This window comes from Indicator indicator, chromosome 19, assembly GCF_027791375.1.
Source record: "Indicator indicator isolate 239-I01 chromosome 19, UM_Iind_1.1, whole genome shotgun sequence".
NCBI classification, from domain to species: Eukaryota; Metazoa; Chordata; class Aves; order Piciformes; family Indicatoridae; genus Indicator; species Indicator indicator.
Genome location: NC_072028.1, coordinates 18902978 through 18921896, shown reverse-complemented (window position 1 = coordinate 18921896; position 18919 = coordinate 18902978). Strand labels below are relative to the sequence as shown.

General features: G+C 41.0%; 1 protein-coding gene across 1 annotated transcript; it reads left to right on the top strand.

Moving 5' to 3' along the window:
* Positions 1-5327: 5327 nt before the first annotated feature.
* Positions 5328-17540, top strand: LOC128973543 (receptor-interacting serine/threonine-protein kinase 2-like). Its single transcript, XM_054389885.1, has 11 exons — positions 5328-5479; positions 6525-6678; positions 6876-7031; positions 7172-7320; positions 9967-10016; positions 11319-11480; positions 12591-12676; positions 14220-14288; positions 15090-15234; positions 15809-15961; positions 17239-17540. Exons 1-11 carry the CDS (start codon positions 5328-5330, stop codon positions 17538-17540), a joined length of 1578 nt encoding a protein of 525 aa, XP_054245860.1.
* Positions 17541-18919: the final 1379 nt, after the last annotated feature.

Genomic DNA, 18919 nt, shown 5'->3' with positions numbered 1-18919 from the left:
TGCAGAGCTACAGGCTGGGGTCAGAGTGGCTGGAGAGCAGCCAGGCAGAAAGGGACCTGGGGGTACTGGTTGACAGCCACCTGAACATGAGCCAGCAGTGTGCCCAGGTGGCCAAGAGAGCCAATGGCATCCTGGCCTGCATCAGGCATAGTGTGGCCAGCAGGAGCAGGGAGGTCATTGTACCCCTGTACACAGCACTGGTTAGGCCACACCTTGAGTACTGTGTCCAGTTCTGGGCCCCTCAGTTTAGGAAAGATGTGGAATTGCTGGAGCATGTCCAGAGAAGGGCAACGAGGCTGGGGAGAGGCCTTGAGCACAAGCCCTATGAGGAGAGGCTGAGGGAGCTGGGACTGTTTAGCCTGGAGAAGAGGAGGCTCAGGGGAGACCTCATTGCTCTCTACAACTACCTGAAGGGAGGTTGTAGCCAGGAGGGGGTTGGTCTCTTCTCCCAGGCAACCAGCACCAGAACAAGAGGACACAGTCTCAAGCTGTGCCAGGGGAGGTTTAGGCTGGAGGTGAGGAGAAAGTTCTTCACAGAGAGAGTGGTTGGCCATTGGAATGTGCTGCCCAGGGAGGTGGTGGAGTCACCATCCCTGGAGGTGTTCAAGAGGGGATTGGACGTGGCACTTGGTGCCATGGTTTAGATAGTCATGAGGTTTAGGGTGACAGGTTGGACTCGATGATCTTTGAGGTCTCTTCCAGCCTTCTTGATTCTATGATTCACCCCCACTGCCATGGGCAGGCACACCTCTTCATAGACCAAGTTACTCAAGGCCCATCCAATCTGGCTTTGAACACTGCCAGTGCTGAAGCCTCCACAGCTTCTCTGGGCAACCTGTTCCAGTACCTCTCCACCATCATGGGGAAGAATTTCTTCCTAACGTCTAAGTTAAATCTAGTTTCTTCCAGTTTGAAGCCATTACTCCTCATCCTGTCACTGTATGTCTTTGTACAAAGTCCCTCTCCATCCACCCTGTAGGCCCCTTCAAATACTGGAATGCTGCTGGTCTAGAATTGAAAGGATAACATAAGCAAATAATCAAAAGGAGCAAACAAATCCAGGATTGCTCTTGTACTCTGCTTCCCCAGCACGTGATATTCTAAAAATATAGAAATATCTAAGACTAAGTATCAAAGAACTTCTGCAAAACTACGTTCTTCAAACTATCTACAAAGTTCCCCCTAAGAAGTTTCTTTAAGTAGTTGTAAGGATTTTGAACAGCTGTGATTCTGCCGCAGTATACTCTGAGCGTGCGAAATGAATACTTTAAACAGAACAGAGGAAAACATTTTTAATGTATTTTTACAGAAATGTAGACTGTGGACACACATGAATGTGTTATTGATAAATCAAAGCCAAGGGGAGAAGGATCCCATGGCCACAGTAGCTTAACATGCTTCCAGCCCTCTCCAGGAGCACTACAGCCTACTTGTTTTACCTTTGCTGCTCCAGTTCCGTCATACTAATTTCACTTTTGGAGGGGGTGTGCAGGGCAGAGAAAGCTGATGCTTGCCAGATAGCTGTCAGGAAACAATGCACTATGCATAAAGTGTACTCCACACTTCCTATTTGTAGTGTGCTTCCTCTCAGGCCCTGGAGCCCTAACCATATGATTTTTAGACACAAGGGACTTTCCCATGATCATGGGAAGATTAGGTAACTTCCCTACTGCTTGTTCCCTCCCTGTTGCAGGGTTAGGATTTGATCCAAATCCAACAGTAGTCTGTGGATGGAATCTCATTGACAGACACTGGTTTTTAAAATCAGACTCTCTAAATAAAGGCAGTTGTCATGGACTGGAAAGTTTGAAATGTGATCAACTGAGTGACTACTTCTCCTAAAGTCATTCAGTCCCATCAACCTTCAGTGTGAATGTATATGCTGGAGTCCCAGCAGGAATACAATTAGGCCTGACATAGTTTTCACAAAATTAAAGAATTTCTGGACTTCTGGCATTATCTAGCCAGGTCTCCTGCTCAAAGCAGTGCTGGATCAGGACAGCTATGGCTTTGCCTGCCTGAGGCTAGCAAAACTTTAAAGGATGGAGACTCTGCAGCCTGAGTGGCCCATTCCAGTACTGCCTTACCCACCTGGTGAAAATCTTTTCCTAGCATCTGACTTGAACCTCTGTAGTAGAGACATCTGTCTACGTAATTGTTACCTGCCACTGTGGAGAAGAATTTGGCTGCCTCTTCGTAACTGACTTTCAAGCAGCTGTGGGCTTCTATCAGCCTCCATCGCTTGACTAAACAATACCAGCTCCCTCAACCTCTCTTTTTAAGTTGTGTGCTTTAGGGCCTCATCTTGGTAGCTGTCTACATTGTCCATTTTGAAGCGAGGACCTTAAAGTTGCTTATGGTACTTCAGATTCAGCCTCCCCATTTCTGAGTACTTGAGGAGTAACAATTTCTCTCTTTGCTGAATGTATTCCTAATGTAGCCCAGCATGCAACTTTCCCACCTGTGATGAGAGCACATTCATATTGGCTCATGATCAACTTAACTTGCACCATGACACCTACATCCTTTTCAGCAGAGCTACATGGCAGTAAATTGATCCTTCTTCTTTGCAACCTAATGTTACCTTTATCCTTACTTACCCTGTAACCAGGAAAAAAAAAAGAAAAAAAAGAAAAAAGGCAATTTTCATCCTGTTTTAAGATCAACTTGACTTAAAAAGTGTAAAGGGATTTTGTAGCTGTGCTGTTGGCTTGATCTGCTGCAGAGATAAGCATCAGCTGCACAATCTGTGAGCAGCTCTACATGCTGGGCTGTATTTGGGCTGTATCCAGTGTGGTGTTTTTCATTTATATATAGCTTTCCCTCTCAGCATTCCTCCTTGTGGCAAAAAGTAGCTATCCAACATCCTTTTTCTGTAATTCCTCTCATTAATAACAGGCAGTTAACAAACAGCCAGTGAAAACTCATCTGCAGCCACTAAAGAGTTACAGCTTGTATATCCGACCAGGAAATTTTAGATGTTTGCAGGCAGCCAATAAAAGGAGAGATCAACAAGAAGCTGACTCATGCAGAAAAGCCGAGCTGTGTTTCAATGCAGCTCAAAGACAGCTCACACTTGGTATCTGCAAGTAGTTTCACTTTGCTGTTCCATAGCTTTTATGCCCATATGTCCAGGGGTAAGTTGATTTTTGTTTCCAATTTCTTTTATTGAGTCTACTACCATAATATAGAGTTTCTCTCATACTAATGAAAACATTTTTGCTGTTTACTTTTTAAAAGCTATTTTTAAAATTAGAAACTTCAAATAAAAGGATTTATACAAGCTTCCCTCCTGCCCCTGTCTGCCTAGCTAAGGGAGGATGGCAAAGTTGTCTGAGACTTCTTAGTGTCTTACTAAAAAATAATCTGTAACCCTTCATTGCAAAGGTCACTTAAGAAATATTGGGTTTGTGGTTTGATAGTGAGTTTTTAAAAGGGTCTAGGAGAAGAAGCATTCAGAAGAGCAGAACTATGGAACAAATGGCTTGGATAGCATATCTCCAATCAGGGTAGAGAGAGATTTGGTTACCTGTGATTCCATGACAGTCTCATATTCCAAGGTAAGTCCTTCCAACTGTTTTAGGACACTGGGTAGCCCCCTGGATAAATAAAAGACTCACTTTAGGGTTATCAGCAAATTAGTCAAAGATGAAGTGTAGAAACCTATACAAACTCAAGACACAGGGAGAACGGCACTTCACATGTCATGGTTTGTAACAGAGACAGGTGTATCTTCCTTGTACTATATTTGGACTTGAGTAAATTCTTTTGGCTATTTAAATGATTATATAGTGTAGTATACAATGAAAATTAGGCATAATTTTGCTCCTGCCAAGCTTTTGATTACTTCCTTTATATTTAGGATTGGTAGATCTGTGTGTGGTCTGTCTTTGCAACCTTAAAGAATAAATGTCTCTTTTGGAAATTTAACTTTATTCAGAGAAATCTTTCCAGTTTTTAGGAAACTTTTGACCTGCCCATCAGCTTCATACCATATTGGATTTATTCTTTAGGAAAACTCTAAGTGAAGCCACTAAGGCAACTATTGCTTTCAAACTACAGTCACGAAACAGAAAGCAAAAAATTCAGCTGTACTCTCTTCTTGGAATCAAGTACTGCTAAAGACAAACTGGCAAATCAGCTATCAAATTTTTATTGCATTTTGATTATCGTTAGATGCAAACCTGACTTTAGCACCCCTCTGTGAATGTGTGTGCATAGCACAGCTCGGGTACTGAGATCAACTGAAAATAAATTGGCCATGAACTAAAAGCAGTTCAGCCATGAGCACTGGCAAATTTATCTTCAGGTTTTTGTTTCCATTTTACTTGTGGAGAACAAGGCATCTGCTTGAAGTCAGAAGACTTCCAGGCCTTCTGCTCCAAGGAGCTCTTTTTGTAGGGCCCATCTTCTAGCAGGACACAATTCACAGATTTTTAACCCTGTTCCATCAGTTCCCTTGTGTTTCTTTTTCTAGCCCTGGTCTACTGAACCTCTGAAGGAAGTATTCCAGTTTGAGATCTTCTGACTCACTGACCACTGGTCTTGCAGTAATCCTTACCAATGTTTTTATCCCAAAGATTTTCTAGTTTTCCTCTTTCACCACTGACTTTGGTTATCTCTAATGTAGCTTCACAGATGTAATAAAAAATGTTATTTGTGCAGTAACATAGCAATGCTTTGCAGAGGTTATCTCTAATCCACATTCATTACCATGAAGTGGGTCTGAGACATTCAGATAGCCCTAGAGAGGTACTGTATAGAGGGAGGATTGCCCAAAGTAGTGGCTGCTATAAAGACAACTCCATTTAGCAGAGTTCTGCCAGGAAATTGGCCTTTACCTTGCTTTTGTGTTCATACGTGGTACTGCATTAAAGAGATGCAAGAAAGATGCAGAACACACTGACATGAGTTAGTGAATAATTGCCTTTTTTATGAGAAGTAGGGAAACTATATTGGCCTAGCATGTAACTGCAACAAACTAGTTTGTCTACACAATTCAGTACCACTTTAAAATCACATTTATATATTATTAAATAATGGCCCAACATTTCAAAGTCATCAGATGGAAATAACGAGCAATTAATTAGCACCTTGCAGCCTCAGATAGCAAGTTATGGCCCAGACACTCCTTTGCAATTAGTGCATTTTTCTTGTCCTTTATAAGGGAACTCTGACACACAGTGGTAAAAGGAAGCCTGTTGGATCAGGATTAATAGTTATTTGGGAAATAAGGCATCATGCAGCTTCACTGTGCTTTGTTGCTAATGACAAAAAAGTAAATTATTTTCTGTCTTTTTTTTCCCCTCCCAACCAGCCATCAAGAAATGGCCACACCATTACCTACATTAGCCCAGGAAGATTTGGATAGCTTCACCTTGACCAGGACAGGCTCAGGCTTTGCACTCAAAGCCTTTCATCTTTCTTGGAACACCCACATCTCTGTGAAGCTGTTGACCAGCCAGGACACTACAGAGAGGTATATGCCTTATTTGACCAGCTAACCACACAGGTGGGCAGCACACACTTGCAGCAATGCAACAGGGTGAATCACAGCATGCCCAGGATCATCTGATCCCTAAACACATCTCCATTCTTACAAATCCTGAGTAGCCAAGAGGCAACATGGAGGCAGATACACTGAGACACAAGCTCTGTGTTTTGTTAGGCATGTTTATAAAAGTAGAGCTTAATCCTGAAGTCATTCATTATCTCTGCTATAATGATGTCTACAAATCCTGATGAGTAATACTCAGCATGTTACGTGGTTACATATTTCTGGAGGTTAAAATATTTAAGCTTTTTTTTTGTGGCTGGGGGGAGGATTGCTTGGGTTTAGACAACAGAAGTCCATTAATTTTGTAATCTGAACAAATGTTATTTGTTTGGTATCTTCTTTAAAGAAAAAAAAAAGTTCCTTCAATCTCCTGTCCACATGTTCTTTAAATCAAGCAAACTGCAGAATAAAGTATCTAAAGTTACAGAAATCAACATTTTACTTTGCTTTGAATTTAACACGCTATCCTGATTTGACATCTTTTCACTCCAACTTGCTCCCTAAATCTAAAGCCACTCTTGCTTTTCTCTCTCTTTCCCTCTACTTTTCTGGTCCCTTGTTTGCACTACACACTGTTCAGGAAAGCTGGAAGTTGTTTCACTGCAGCTGCAAAATGTTTAACTGTGTGCTGATGATAAATATTTAGATTCATGGAAATAAGTGTTAAAACTGTGAATGACGTCCAGTGACTAGTTTACAGGCTTGTGAACAACACAGTAAATAGGAGAAACTGAAATTGAACTTTCAGTGTAAAGGCTAGTTAGAGTAATGAGAATTAGCCCAGATCTGTTGAAATCAACTGAATTTTAATTTCAGTAAGTTTTCAGCTCAGAAGTACCATAGAGATAATCAGATCTTTAAAATCAAACATACAATTAACAGGAATTGAATCTGTAGCAGATGTTCAGTTACTCCCATGAGATTCCCTTGAGTCTATCCTGCCTCTAATCCTTTCTCTTATTTACAGAGAGTGGAAGTTGCTACTTGAGGATATAGCAAGTGTCAAGTGCTATGAGTCTGAACGTCTCTTGCCTCCTCTTGGGATTTACCAGTACCAGGGACTTGTGGGGATAGTGGCTGAATGGATGAACAATGGATCCCTCCACTCACTCATCCATGAGGTACATAAAAGAAGTCATCTTTTGTGTGACAAAATTAATTACAAGGTCAGCCATCAGAGAACAACCAGCACGTAAATGATAGGCAGCAGTCACAGTCAGTCTGTTCTTTTGCTCTGATATTGTACTTCTTCATGCAAATGAAAATGTAAATAGTAACCATTTCACATTACCAAACCCTGGTTTTTTCTGTTCCTCAGTGTCAGCTGTACCCAGAGCTTCCATTTCCCTTGCTTATAAGGATCCTGTCAGATGTGGCTGAAGGGCTGCATCACCTTCACAACCTCGAACCTGCTTGCTGCCATGGCAGCCTGAAACCTTCTAACGTGCTTTTGGACACACAGTACAGAGCCAAGGTAGGAGCTTCTACTTTTAGCCTGTTAATGTAAAATCCAGAGATTGTCCTATTGTTGCATATATTTATCCTAATAGTCAACATTTAATACAGAGACTCTGAGCTATTGTTACTAAAATTTACTTTTACTCCCATCTGTAGATATCAGATTATGGTCTAACCAACTGGAGGAAGCAGAAACTGAGGTCAGACTTGCAGAACTGCAATCAAAGAAACTGCCATGACTTAGTGTATCTGCCTCCTGAAATACTTGAAGGAGGCCTTCCTTCCCAGGAAGCTGACGTTTACAGGTGAATGGGATTTCTAAGAGCAGGTCATACCTAGTCCTTGCTATGTTCTACAGTGTTGCTGAAGTGCTTACTTTCAAAGACACTACAGTAAAAAATGCCAGCTCTACATAATGCAGGACAATAGCTTTCCACATGAGGCCAATTATGGCAGTGAATTACATTCAAAGGTCCCCATATTTGGAGAATAAACTACCAAGGTTAAGAACTGTTCTCAAAGTTTGCCATATAAATATTTATATAATGGACATAAATGTTTAAAAAGTGTAATACAGATGCCAAAACTTTCAGATGTATTTAGAAACCTAATAACTACTTTACATAGATTCTAAGCGTGACCTGGTGTTGGCTTAATTTTGGGAAGAATTGTTTATACCTAGAGGAGCCCCTGGTTAAACTAGGACCTTTCTCTCAGTAGTGTCCTGTTAAGACTCTGCTGAAATGACCTCCTCAGCCACTGAACATTCATATTTTTTAATAAAGTGATTTGTCCAAAGGAGAATGATTATGTAAGGCCACATGTCCCTTTTGGACATTAGATTCTTCAATAAATGAGGCAACCTCAAATTGCAACTGTTGTCTGTGTGGACATACACCTCTAGAGCAAACATATAGAGCCTGTGGATTAACATCAGGAATGACTTTTAAGCATGATCACATTTCTGCTTTCAGATCTTTTATGGAAGCAACAAATTTAAACTCCTACTTTACTGTCATAGAGGCAGGCTCACAGAATTACAGAATGGTGGAGGTTGGAAAGGACTTCTGGAGATCACCTAGTCCAAACCCCCTGCTAAAGCAGGATCACCTGGGTTGCCTGGGATTGTGTCCATGTGGGTTTGGAATCTCTCCAGAGTAGGAGACTCCACAACCTCTCTGGGCAGCCTGCTCCAGGGCTCTGACACCCTCAAAGTAAAAAGTTTTCCTTTGTGTTTAGGTGGAACTTACCATGTTCCAGTTTGTGCCCATTGCCCCTTGTCCTGTTGCTGATCACCACTGACAAGAGTCTGACCTCATCTTCTCACTCTGCTACCATTATACTGATCAGCATTGAGAAGATCTCCTCTCAGTCTGTTTTTCTTCAGGCTAAACAGCCCCAGGTCTCTCAGCCTTAGTTATTGGTTTCTAAGATGAGTGAAATAATGCATACACTTGAGAGAACTATAAATGATGTGACTAATTTGATGGTGTTCACACACACAAGTTTTTTTGGACAGGAAGAGTGGAGGCTTACTTTCAGGTTGCATAATTCATTTTGCAACATGCCATTCTTCTATAATTTTAGATTCTCAGATGTGACTCACTCAGTACATGAGACAGGTGCATGTCTAGATAGTGGTGCTACAGAAAACAAAAGTATGTGTCATATGAAATATTAAGTACATGTAAGTTACATGTATGTCCACATGACATTAATATTTTCCTGGAACGCATTTAAGGAAAAGCACTTTCAGATTTTCCAGGGAAATATGACAGAAGATGGAGTTATTTCCAACATTGTAATTCGGCACTACAGCAAGATATACAAGCAAGCAGACGGGTCTATTGTAGAACTGCTTCTTCCCCTTTAGATTGCTTTGCTTCCAGCTCATACCTGCTTTCTCTTTTCCATCAGCCTCCTTGCTTCTAACTCTGATTTTACAAATGGAGTTTGTTATCAAACAACCACATATTATATACCATGTGGGTTGTGAGTTGTATATGTAGATCTATGATACCATTGGAATACTTCCTAGGGTGTTAGATAAGGAAAAAGGAATTTGGAGCCCCATCCAAATTTGCTGAAGAAGTGAGACAGGCAGTGGATGAGAATTAAATTTTTGCTAAGCTGGTACATGATGAAGAGTCCAACTCTTTCAGCTGCTAATTCACAGAATCACAGAATTGTTAGAGTTGGAAGGGACCTCAAGGGTCATCTAGTTCCAACCCCCCTGCCATGGGCAGGGACACCTCACAGTAGATCAGGTTGCCCAGAGCCCCATCCAGCCTGGCCTTAAAAACATCCAGGGATGGGGCTTCTATCACCTCCCTGGTGAGCCTGTTCCAGTGTCTCACCACTCTTACGGTGAAGAACTTCTTCCTAACATCTAATCTGAACCTCCCCTCCTCTAGCTTGGATCCATTTACACCTAGTCCTATCACTACCTCAAATGTCCCTCCCCAGCTTTCTTGTAGGCCCCCTTCAGATACTGGAAGGCCATAATAAGGTCTCCTTGGAGCCTTCTCTTCTCCAAACTGAACAACCCTAACTCTCTCAGCCTGTCCTCATAGAAGAGGTGCTCCAACCCTCTGGAGAACTTAAATTACTTGAAAACAAAACAAAAAAATTATAAAGGAGAACAGGAACTTCTGCAACTGACAAGAGCAAATAGAGACAGAAGGGTTACCTGAAATGTTATTCTAACTGATCTTATGTTTTTTAAAAAAAATTAGAAAGTAATTCTTACTGATTGATAAGAACAGTTCATTTGAAAACTGAGACTTTATAATGCAGGGAAAAGGATCTTTCCAAGTTGGGAGAGACTTGGGTAGCCTTTGTCTTGAAAAATTCCTTTCACTTAAGCCAGTAACCTTGCTCTTGGAAACAAGAACATAGACACGGATTGCAAACTAATGACTAATGGCTGCTCTTTTGTCCTTTTCTTTCAGTTTTGGAATGCTGTGTTGGGAGAGCCTAAGCAGACGGAAACCTTTTGAAGGTATTTATCTCAGTTGCTCATGGCAGACTGTGTTACCCTGATCTTTTCCACAAATTCCCTTACTGTAAGGAAATTATGATATAAACAGCACTGTCTTTTCAGACGTCTCTTTGCCTTCTATTACTGTTACATCACAAAGCTTCACATTCTGGGATGTAAAGATTAGAATTCCTTAACAAATCCTCAGGGTTTCCAAAGAAGTTGATCTCTGAAGGAGAAAGGCATAGCTTCTTACCCCACTTGTATCATCTCTCTGTACTTCCTTTGCTACACTCTGTACTACACTTTGCTATTAAGTTGTGTTTTGTGCTTGCCTTTAGTGAGGAAGAATACAACTTTGTATTTGACAATTGTCATTTTGAAGTCAGGGAACATTGTAGTGACAAGCAGCTAACTAGGTGAGCAGAATGCTCCTTTTTAAAGCTGCCATGAGTTTCAAGTCCTAGTCGAGAAATGCCAATTCATGCTGAATTCTGTTCAGTAAACGGGGAATCTTATTTTCTTAGATGAAAGTGAATTCAGGTTTAAAGAACTTAGCTTGCAAAGCATTGTGTAATAAATGCCAGAGCCTAGGAACAATCCCTGTTTCATAGAATCATAGAATGATATGGGTTGGAAGGGACCTCCAAAGGTCATCTAGTCCAACCCCCTCTGCAGTCAGCAGAGACATCCTCAACTAGATCAGGTTGCCCAGAACGCCTTCAAGCCTGGAAGTGGAGATCAGTTAAAGGCTGCTTTGCCACAGGCTCCATTCTACATGGCAAAAGTGATTGAGGCACTCCTGTATTTTATAGTTTGGGCACCTTTCAGAAATATCGTGTAGAAAAGAACCTCAATATTCATACAACTTACAGCTGCCATCTTGTGGCTGCCCAAAGCACCAAGGGAGATTTTTTTTTTTTTTTTTTTTTTTGGTACAACGAGTTATATTCATAAAATTCAGATGTCAGACTTTAGATAAAATTGTGTGCTTAGAATATACCCCTAATAATGACATGTATTCCTGAGGTGTCTGTGCATGTAGCTCACAGTGTATGTTTACATATCTGTTTGTGAGTTATTTGGACAGAGTTCTCTATTGTGAGATGCCCTGCTGCAGTAAGTAGCTAGAATTACTGTTACAGGCTAGATGCTAGCCTGTAGGTGTTAAGGGCTTGCATACACAAGAGTGTTAATGTACTTTTGCTTTAGAAATAGCAGTCTGTCTTTTAAAATACACCAAATAACTTACACTGAATATAATTTAAGAGAGTTCTGAAGACTTTCATGTTTTCTGCACTGACATTTCCCTATAAATTGCAGGTCAAACAACCCTGCTGGAAGTTTTGACCAGAATCTGCAGCAGTTTGCGGCCTGGCGTTTCAGAAAAGTTTATACCAAGTGATTTGCCTGAGAGGAACAAATTGTTGCACCTCATTGCTCTGTGCTGGCATCAAGAACCAAATTGTAGACCATGTAGTGCAGGTAACATTCGGGATTTGCTTTCTTTGGAAGATTTGTAACAGAGATGGTCTTGCTGGGAACATTGTTCTAGCACTCTAAATCAATGACAGAATAACTGAAGTGGCAGTACTTTAGTTCACAAAAATGCTGTAGATGTATTTTCTAACTCAAGCTTCCTGCCAGAAATGGCTTCCTTATCTCCAAAACTGTGTTTAGTAACATAGAGTACAAATAAAAGAAAGGATATTATCAGCTATATATACTAGTTTAACAAAGATCAACCTATCTTCAGCATTTCTTGATTCCAATACATAACCAGTTCCTTTTGAAGTGTGTTGTCATTGCTTACTTCAGTGGAATTATGTTTATCATGTTTCTAAAAAGGTAGCAAAAAAATGTTAAAATTTAGAATGCTAGAGTCATTTTGGTTAGAAGAGACCTTTAAGATCATTGAGTCCAACCATTCTGTAATTACTAAGTCTGGTGCTAAACCATGTCCCTCAGCACATCTCTGCCTCTTTTAAATACCTCCAGGGATGGGGATTTAACCACCGCTCTGGGGAGCCTATTCCAGTGTTTGAGAATCCTTTCAGTACAGAAATTTCTTCTAATGTCCAACCTAAATCTCTCCCAGTGCAAGCTGAGGCCACTTCCTCTCATTCTATCTGATGTTACTAAGGTGAAGAGACTGACACCCAACTCGCTACAATGTCCATCAAGGGAGTGGTAGAGACTGAGAAGGTCTCCTCTGAGCCTGCTCTTCTCCAGGCTAAACAACCCCAGTTCCCTCAGCTGCTCCTCCTAAGACCTGCTCTTCAGACCCTTCACCCTTCTCCAGACCCATCATTGCCCTTCTCTAGGACTGCTCCAGCACCTTAGTGCACCTTCTTGTCATGAGGGGCCCAAAGCTGAACAAATTTTCAAAGCTGAAGTGCTGAGGAAGCAATCTCCACACAGCTGTATTGTGATAGTTACACAAGTCATGTGTAACCCTTTTCCAAATAAGTTCGTTCCATCTGTATGAACATTTAAGAACATAATAGTAAAGTTGGTTGTAATATGCTAATTCCTAAATATAATACATGCTTTCATACACAATGTGGTATTTAAGATGCTTTACTACTCCTGCAGAATGCGCAGACCTTCTAACTGGAATTGTGGCTGGTATGAATAAGGAGGCAATTTCCACAGCAATCTACAATCTGATGGATGCAAAGGTTAGTGCAAATTCAAATTTTTTCTCCTACACAGACATTAATTGATTATTTCAATTGCAATCTTTGAAGTCCAAACCTAGGAAAGGTTTTGTTTTCCTTGTTTTATCAGACATGGCAGAGACCTGGAGGGTGCTCTTTTGCACTTCAGGTTCATTCAGGAATTGTAGAAAACAAATATTGTGAGGTTCCCCAGAAACTCTGTAAGTTGCCACCTGCAATTATAAAAATGTGACAGCTTCTTTCCAGTCACCAGCTGTAGTCAGACTGGTAAGCCCATGTGAGTGAGAACAAATATCAGCCTCAAGCAAATCGATTAGGGCTAGAACTGAGGACAATTTCTATTGTATATACTGGTTAGAAGATATTTAGTCCAAAACTTAGGCAGTGTTTGGAGCTGTTGTAGCAATACCAGTATTGGCATTTTTCTGCATGCTTCACTGCTGCTAAATTGATGTGCTTCAGACACAGGACACTGCTTGTCTTAGGGTCTAAGAGGGTTCTTTGATACCACAGGAATGGATGGGACAACAGCCAAGGGTTGAGGCATACAGCTAACTCCATATATGTCTATGCTGCCATGGGAAATCTGGCACAAATCTGACTGCCACAAATATAGCTGTATCCTATCTGGTTAACTTAAGAGTCAGGAAGCTAGTGACAGACACTTCAGCCTTTGAACAAGTGTCCTGACTCCATCTGGATTTACACAACCCATGATGTGCTGTCAGTTTTGTTGCTGTATTTATGTCAGTTGTTTATGTTAATGCATGCTGGATCATTTCTCCATGTTGCAACCACATTCTGGGACTACAGAGCAGACTTGATCAATATTTTAATAGATGGTAGAATTATAGTCCAAGTCTTTTTTACTACTGTTGGAGTTTATTTAGGATTGTGCTGTCAAATATTCCATAATCTCATACTTCACTCTCCCTTGAGCAAGGTTTTATCTTTGTATTTGCTAAATTAGCAAAAAGCACTGTTTATTTTTCAAACAACTAAACTGATAGTGTGTTCAAAATGACTGAATATGCTACTGATGCTTCTTGAAAATGGATCAATTCACAAATGTTGAAGTATAGAAACTGGGAAAAAAAACAGTTTCACAAATCCACCGCAGATGTACAAATGCAAAGAAGTGACAAGTATTGACACGTCCTTATTGCAGACAGTTTGGCACACTAAACACAGGATAGCCTTGCTGCTTGGATACCTAAACATGTTATAGCTTGCTCAATCTCTCCCTCTCTCAATATAGGGCTATTTTCACCATCCCCTGTATTAATCAAAACTGGGGTTTAAAATAAATTTGAACAGAAAAAACAGTAACAGGGTAGAGTTGTGTCAGATTCTCTGCCCACTGACATCTGTTAAAATAGGATTGCTCTGTGCAATTCCATGCTACTACCTACCAGTGTACCTTGCAGTATAGTGTACAGTCAGTATAAATTGTTAGTGCCCATATAAATACTTGCTCCCAACAAGTGTGAATTGAACAAACCCCTTGTACACTTACTAAAGTTACTGTGCTGTTTTTTTCCAGGAGACAGCACTTAATGCATGCAAAGGTTCAGCAATATACACGTTGCAGACAGGCATGTGCAATTCAGAGGTGAGTACTTGGCATGAGTCTTACAAGATTACTTCATTAAGATGTTTGTTTCTTCTGCAAGCTTCACAGTGGGGCAAAGGGTTCCTAGCCCTTTTTGTCCCTAGCCAGGATAACTCCATACAGTTGACCAACAAACCCCCTGCTTTGCCATCTTTCAAGCAGCTGGCACTGATGTTGCTCTTGCAAAAACAACCTCCTCCACTCAAGAGTTGCTCTGAACCTTTCTTTCTTGAAGAGGTCCTAATGAAATAACAAAAACCTAAACTTTCTTGTAGTGTGTTCAATGGAGGCTGGAGAAAGCCCTAAGCTGAATCCTGGGATTTTCAACCAGCTTTCTTAGAGCAAGGCCAACTGCTCTGTGATAACTCCAAAACACAATTAACTCTCATTTTCAAAGTGGTTTGGCACTTGTGGCAGGCCTGATGATACCAAAAGGTGATAGAACAGTGATAGAACTGAAGCTCAGATGTCTGGATCAGAGCTAGCTTTAAACAGCCCTCTAGCGACCCATCGCTGCTGGCAGCACAGGCTGCAGAAGCAATCTTGGGCTGCAGGAAATCCCAGGACACTTAGCCTATGCATGGATCTGTGCTGCCACACTGACCAGAGGTAACCAGCTAAAGTTGAACAAAGTGTGTTTGTAGGCCCCACAGCTGCATACCTACCCTGCCCTATGCTGGATATTTCAAGAGAAAACTACTTCAAAAAGATTTTGGAATTAAAATTTCCAAGATTTTTGAGAATAATTCCAAGGATTCCAAGAATCCAAGAATAATTCTTCTCTATTTTGATCTTTTTCAGGTTATCTGTCCACAAAAACCCAAGCACTTAATCAGCAAGAAAATTCCTTTCACAGTGCCAAGCCTGCCAACTATTCTACCTGAAAGCAGTGCACATAATTCAGGAAGAGAAAATATTGTCCCACAGAACTCGACAACAAAGAAAGGTCTCTACATTGAACCATGTTCAGCTCCATCTACTCTAAGAGAAGGATAAATATTACCAGTTGTTCCATATCAAATGTCATTTTCCATGTAAAGTTGTCCCTTCTCAGCATATAGCTGTGCCTTCTACGGGTGTCATCTGAAGCCTAAGTTCACTGCAGAAAACTAGAGACATCATGATACTTTCTGATTAATTGTATGGACCAAAAAGTTTTTTTGGATAAAACTGATTTTAGAACCCTGCTCTATGGCTTTTGACAGAACAAGCCCTTCCTGGAACTGCAATTCCTTGTGCCACCAGGAAAAAATGTGGGGTTTTTTGTAATTTGACAGTAAAAAAAAAGGATAGGTTTCAAAAAGGCTCTATTGCTAGGAACATGTTGAATGATCCCTGGTAATCACCATTCCTATATAAATAATTTCTTAGGCTTTTCCAATGTAAATTTGTCCTATCAGAGTGTTTAAACTTGTGTCACACAGAGAGAGACGTACTTCTTTAAAAGCTTTTTCTACGTATAATGTTCTGTTGTTATTCAATTCAAGGGTCTCATCTTGCTTATCTTAAACTTTTTCTAGATCACCCAGGCTTGGACAGTAGAAAATCCACTTCTTTTTGCACAATTCCTTTACCTTGTTCAGCTGCAGGCAAAGAAAGCAGTCAGCATAAGGACCTACCACTGGCTCTTAAGCACGGACCACAACCTCCACATCCTTATCAAGCAGTGACAGGTAACACATTACATGCAATTTGAGCTGGCAATATTCTCCTTGGCCATCTCAGTGACTGAATTGTTTAAAGTCTGGAGGGCACAAATCTCACGAAACTTTTTGCACATTTTCAGGTATTTAGTGTAATAAGTCCTCCAAATTTGATACAAATGTCTCATGTTTATATGTGTGTAGCTGCTGCTATATTCTCAAAAGGTCAGGCACTGGCCACTGAGAACATTGGCTTGTTCTTTTCCAGGGTCACAGTTCTGAAAAGACTGTAATAATTTCTTTTTACTTAAATAGCACACATTGAATGTTAAATAAATTGTTGTTTACCTCTGGAAATATTTTCATTTTATTTTAAGATGTGTATCCTATAACTCTACAAAAGTAGTTGCTGACCACAGAAACAGGTGACTAGAAGGAGGAGAGACCATTCATTTCCTTATTTACATGGTCTCAGATCTTCCTACTGAACAGAGGCAGAACAGGCCAGTTTCTGGTTTGTGAAGCCTGACTCTGCCTGGAGGTGATGCTTTGGGAGCTTTTTTTGCTAGCTTTTTGCAAGTTGGTCAAGGATAGTTCTCATGTCTAGCTGGCTGTCTTTCCCTACTTCAATTTACTTCTGTGTGATGATGTAATTTCTGGATAAATCAACAGACTAGCTCATGCAGAAAAATTCACCACAGAAATCTATGGGCCACAATCAGAAATCAGAATGACAAAGGCAAGTTCTTCAAAGGAGCAACAGCTTTTGGTTATTGATTTTTCTCTTGGTATATGGTATTTGCTGTAGGCTAAAAACACTAATGTCAGAACTAAATGTTCTAAGCAGTTTGTGAAAAGAGACAGAACCCAAAGCTCTTGACCATTTTGCTAAAAATTTTACTTTTGTAACTATCTTGGCTTTGACTTACATTCAAATTCCAAGTTCCACACTACATTTTCCAAACAATCCTACTATCCTGAACTATGTGTTCTTCCACTTTCCACAGAACAAAGTATTCTCATCTGTGTTGAGCCAAGCTGCTTTGCATAAAGTTTGATAAAGATGCTGGATGAACAGTGTGAGACCTGAAAGCCTCCTCCCTTTAAAGAATCATTTGAAATGCCTGTTTTCTCTCATCTGATCTTTGGACTAATTTTGACCAATTTGACCAAATAATGCAAATAAAGTAACTCCTTCTACTCCTTTCCTCTACTAAATTTATATTTCTGGTGTTATATTTCTTGCTGACAACTTCTGGAAGAAAAGAGGACTTAGTTTATCTCCTTTTGTTTCCTTTTCACTCAAGATCCGTGCTGCAAAGGCAGCTGCTGTCACATACTAGCCTGCCAGAGACAGACCATACTGAACTGCATGACAGAAGGACGCCTCAACCACATCCTCGATGTCCTTCGCTCACAGCAAACGTTGTCCCGAATGGATTATGAAACAATTTCCTCTTGTCCAACAGTGACTGGCCGTGCCCGGGCTTTGCTGGACACTTGCCTTTGCCTTGGAGAGAAGGCAGCACAGGTTGTAGTGACTGTCCTTTCAGCAAGCAAATGTAGTCCTCTGGTACAAGGCAGCCATTGTCCAGCTGTCCTAAGGTAAACCAGCTGCTGGCTGTCATTTGCTTGCAGTTTGCTACATGCATTAGAGCTCTGGCAATTGGGAATGTCGATGATTCACATTAACTTCTCATAACCCACTGCCTGAAGTCAATTCTTCCTACATCCCAGGATTTTAGTCTTCGACTGGAAGTAGTAGGCTGGATTAAAAGATCAAGTCAATGACTGCCTGCAGAAACTACCACGACTGGTGTAACAAATTCTTAATTTGGAAATTATCCCTCAGAGATGGGAGGAGTGCAGTATGTGCCAGAGCAAATGCAGTCCAAGTCAGATGATGCCTTATTTCCTTAAATTTGTACAACAGAGAGAAAAAGACCATGACTTTTGGGAGGTCACACTCTGGAAAAACAGCTGTTACTAAATCCTTCCAAATAAGGATAGTAAACAACAGTTACTGGACAAAGAGAAAAAAGTGACCTCATATCTGAGCCAGCCGTTAGAGTGAAAGTCTTAAGAGAAGCAAGAAATATTTCTTCAACAGGACCTTAAGTAATTTTTATAGAAATTGTTTTGTTCTCACAAATGCTTACATGCTCTGGAAACATAGAATCGTAGAATTGCTACGGCTGAAAAAGACCTCTAAGATCACTGAGACCAACCATAACCCAACTACCATGACCACTAAACCATATCCTGAAACACCACATATACACACTTCCTGAACACCTCCAGGGATGGTGACTCCTCCACCTCCCTGGGCAGCCTGTTCCAGCCTTACCGCTGTCTCAGTAAAGAATTTTTTCCTAACGTCCAGTCTAAATCCTCCCTGGCACAACTTAAACTCATTTCCTCTCATCCAGTTACTTGAGAGAAGAAACCAACACCAGCCTCACTCCAGCCTCCTTTCCTTGTAGAGAGCAATAAGATCCCCCCTTAGCTTTCTCTTCTCCAGATGAAAAAAACCCAGCTCCCTCAGCCACTCCTCACATGACACCCTTCAAACCCCTCCCCAGCCTCATTGCTCTTCTCTGGACAGACTCCAGGACCTCAATGTCTTTCCTTGTTCTGTGGCACCCAGAACTGAGCACAGTACTCAAGCTGTGGCCTCACCAGGGCCAAGTACAGGGGCACAATCACTTCCCTATTGCTGCTGGACACACTGGTTTTGACACAGGCCAGGATGCTATTGGCCTTCTTGGCCACCTGGGCACATTGCTGGCTCATGTTCAGCTGGACATCCACCAGCACCCCCAGATCCTTTTCCACTGGGCTGCTTTCCAGCCACTCTTTCCCAAGCACTGATAGCAACACTATGGAGAGATGGGGCTTAAAGTATGTATTAAATGGAAAAATGTTAATACCTTATATGTGTCCAAGTATGTCTGCAGTTCAAATGTAAAATTAAACCAGGAAGAAGAG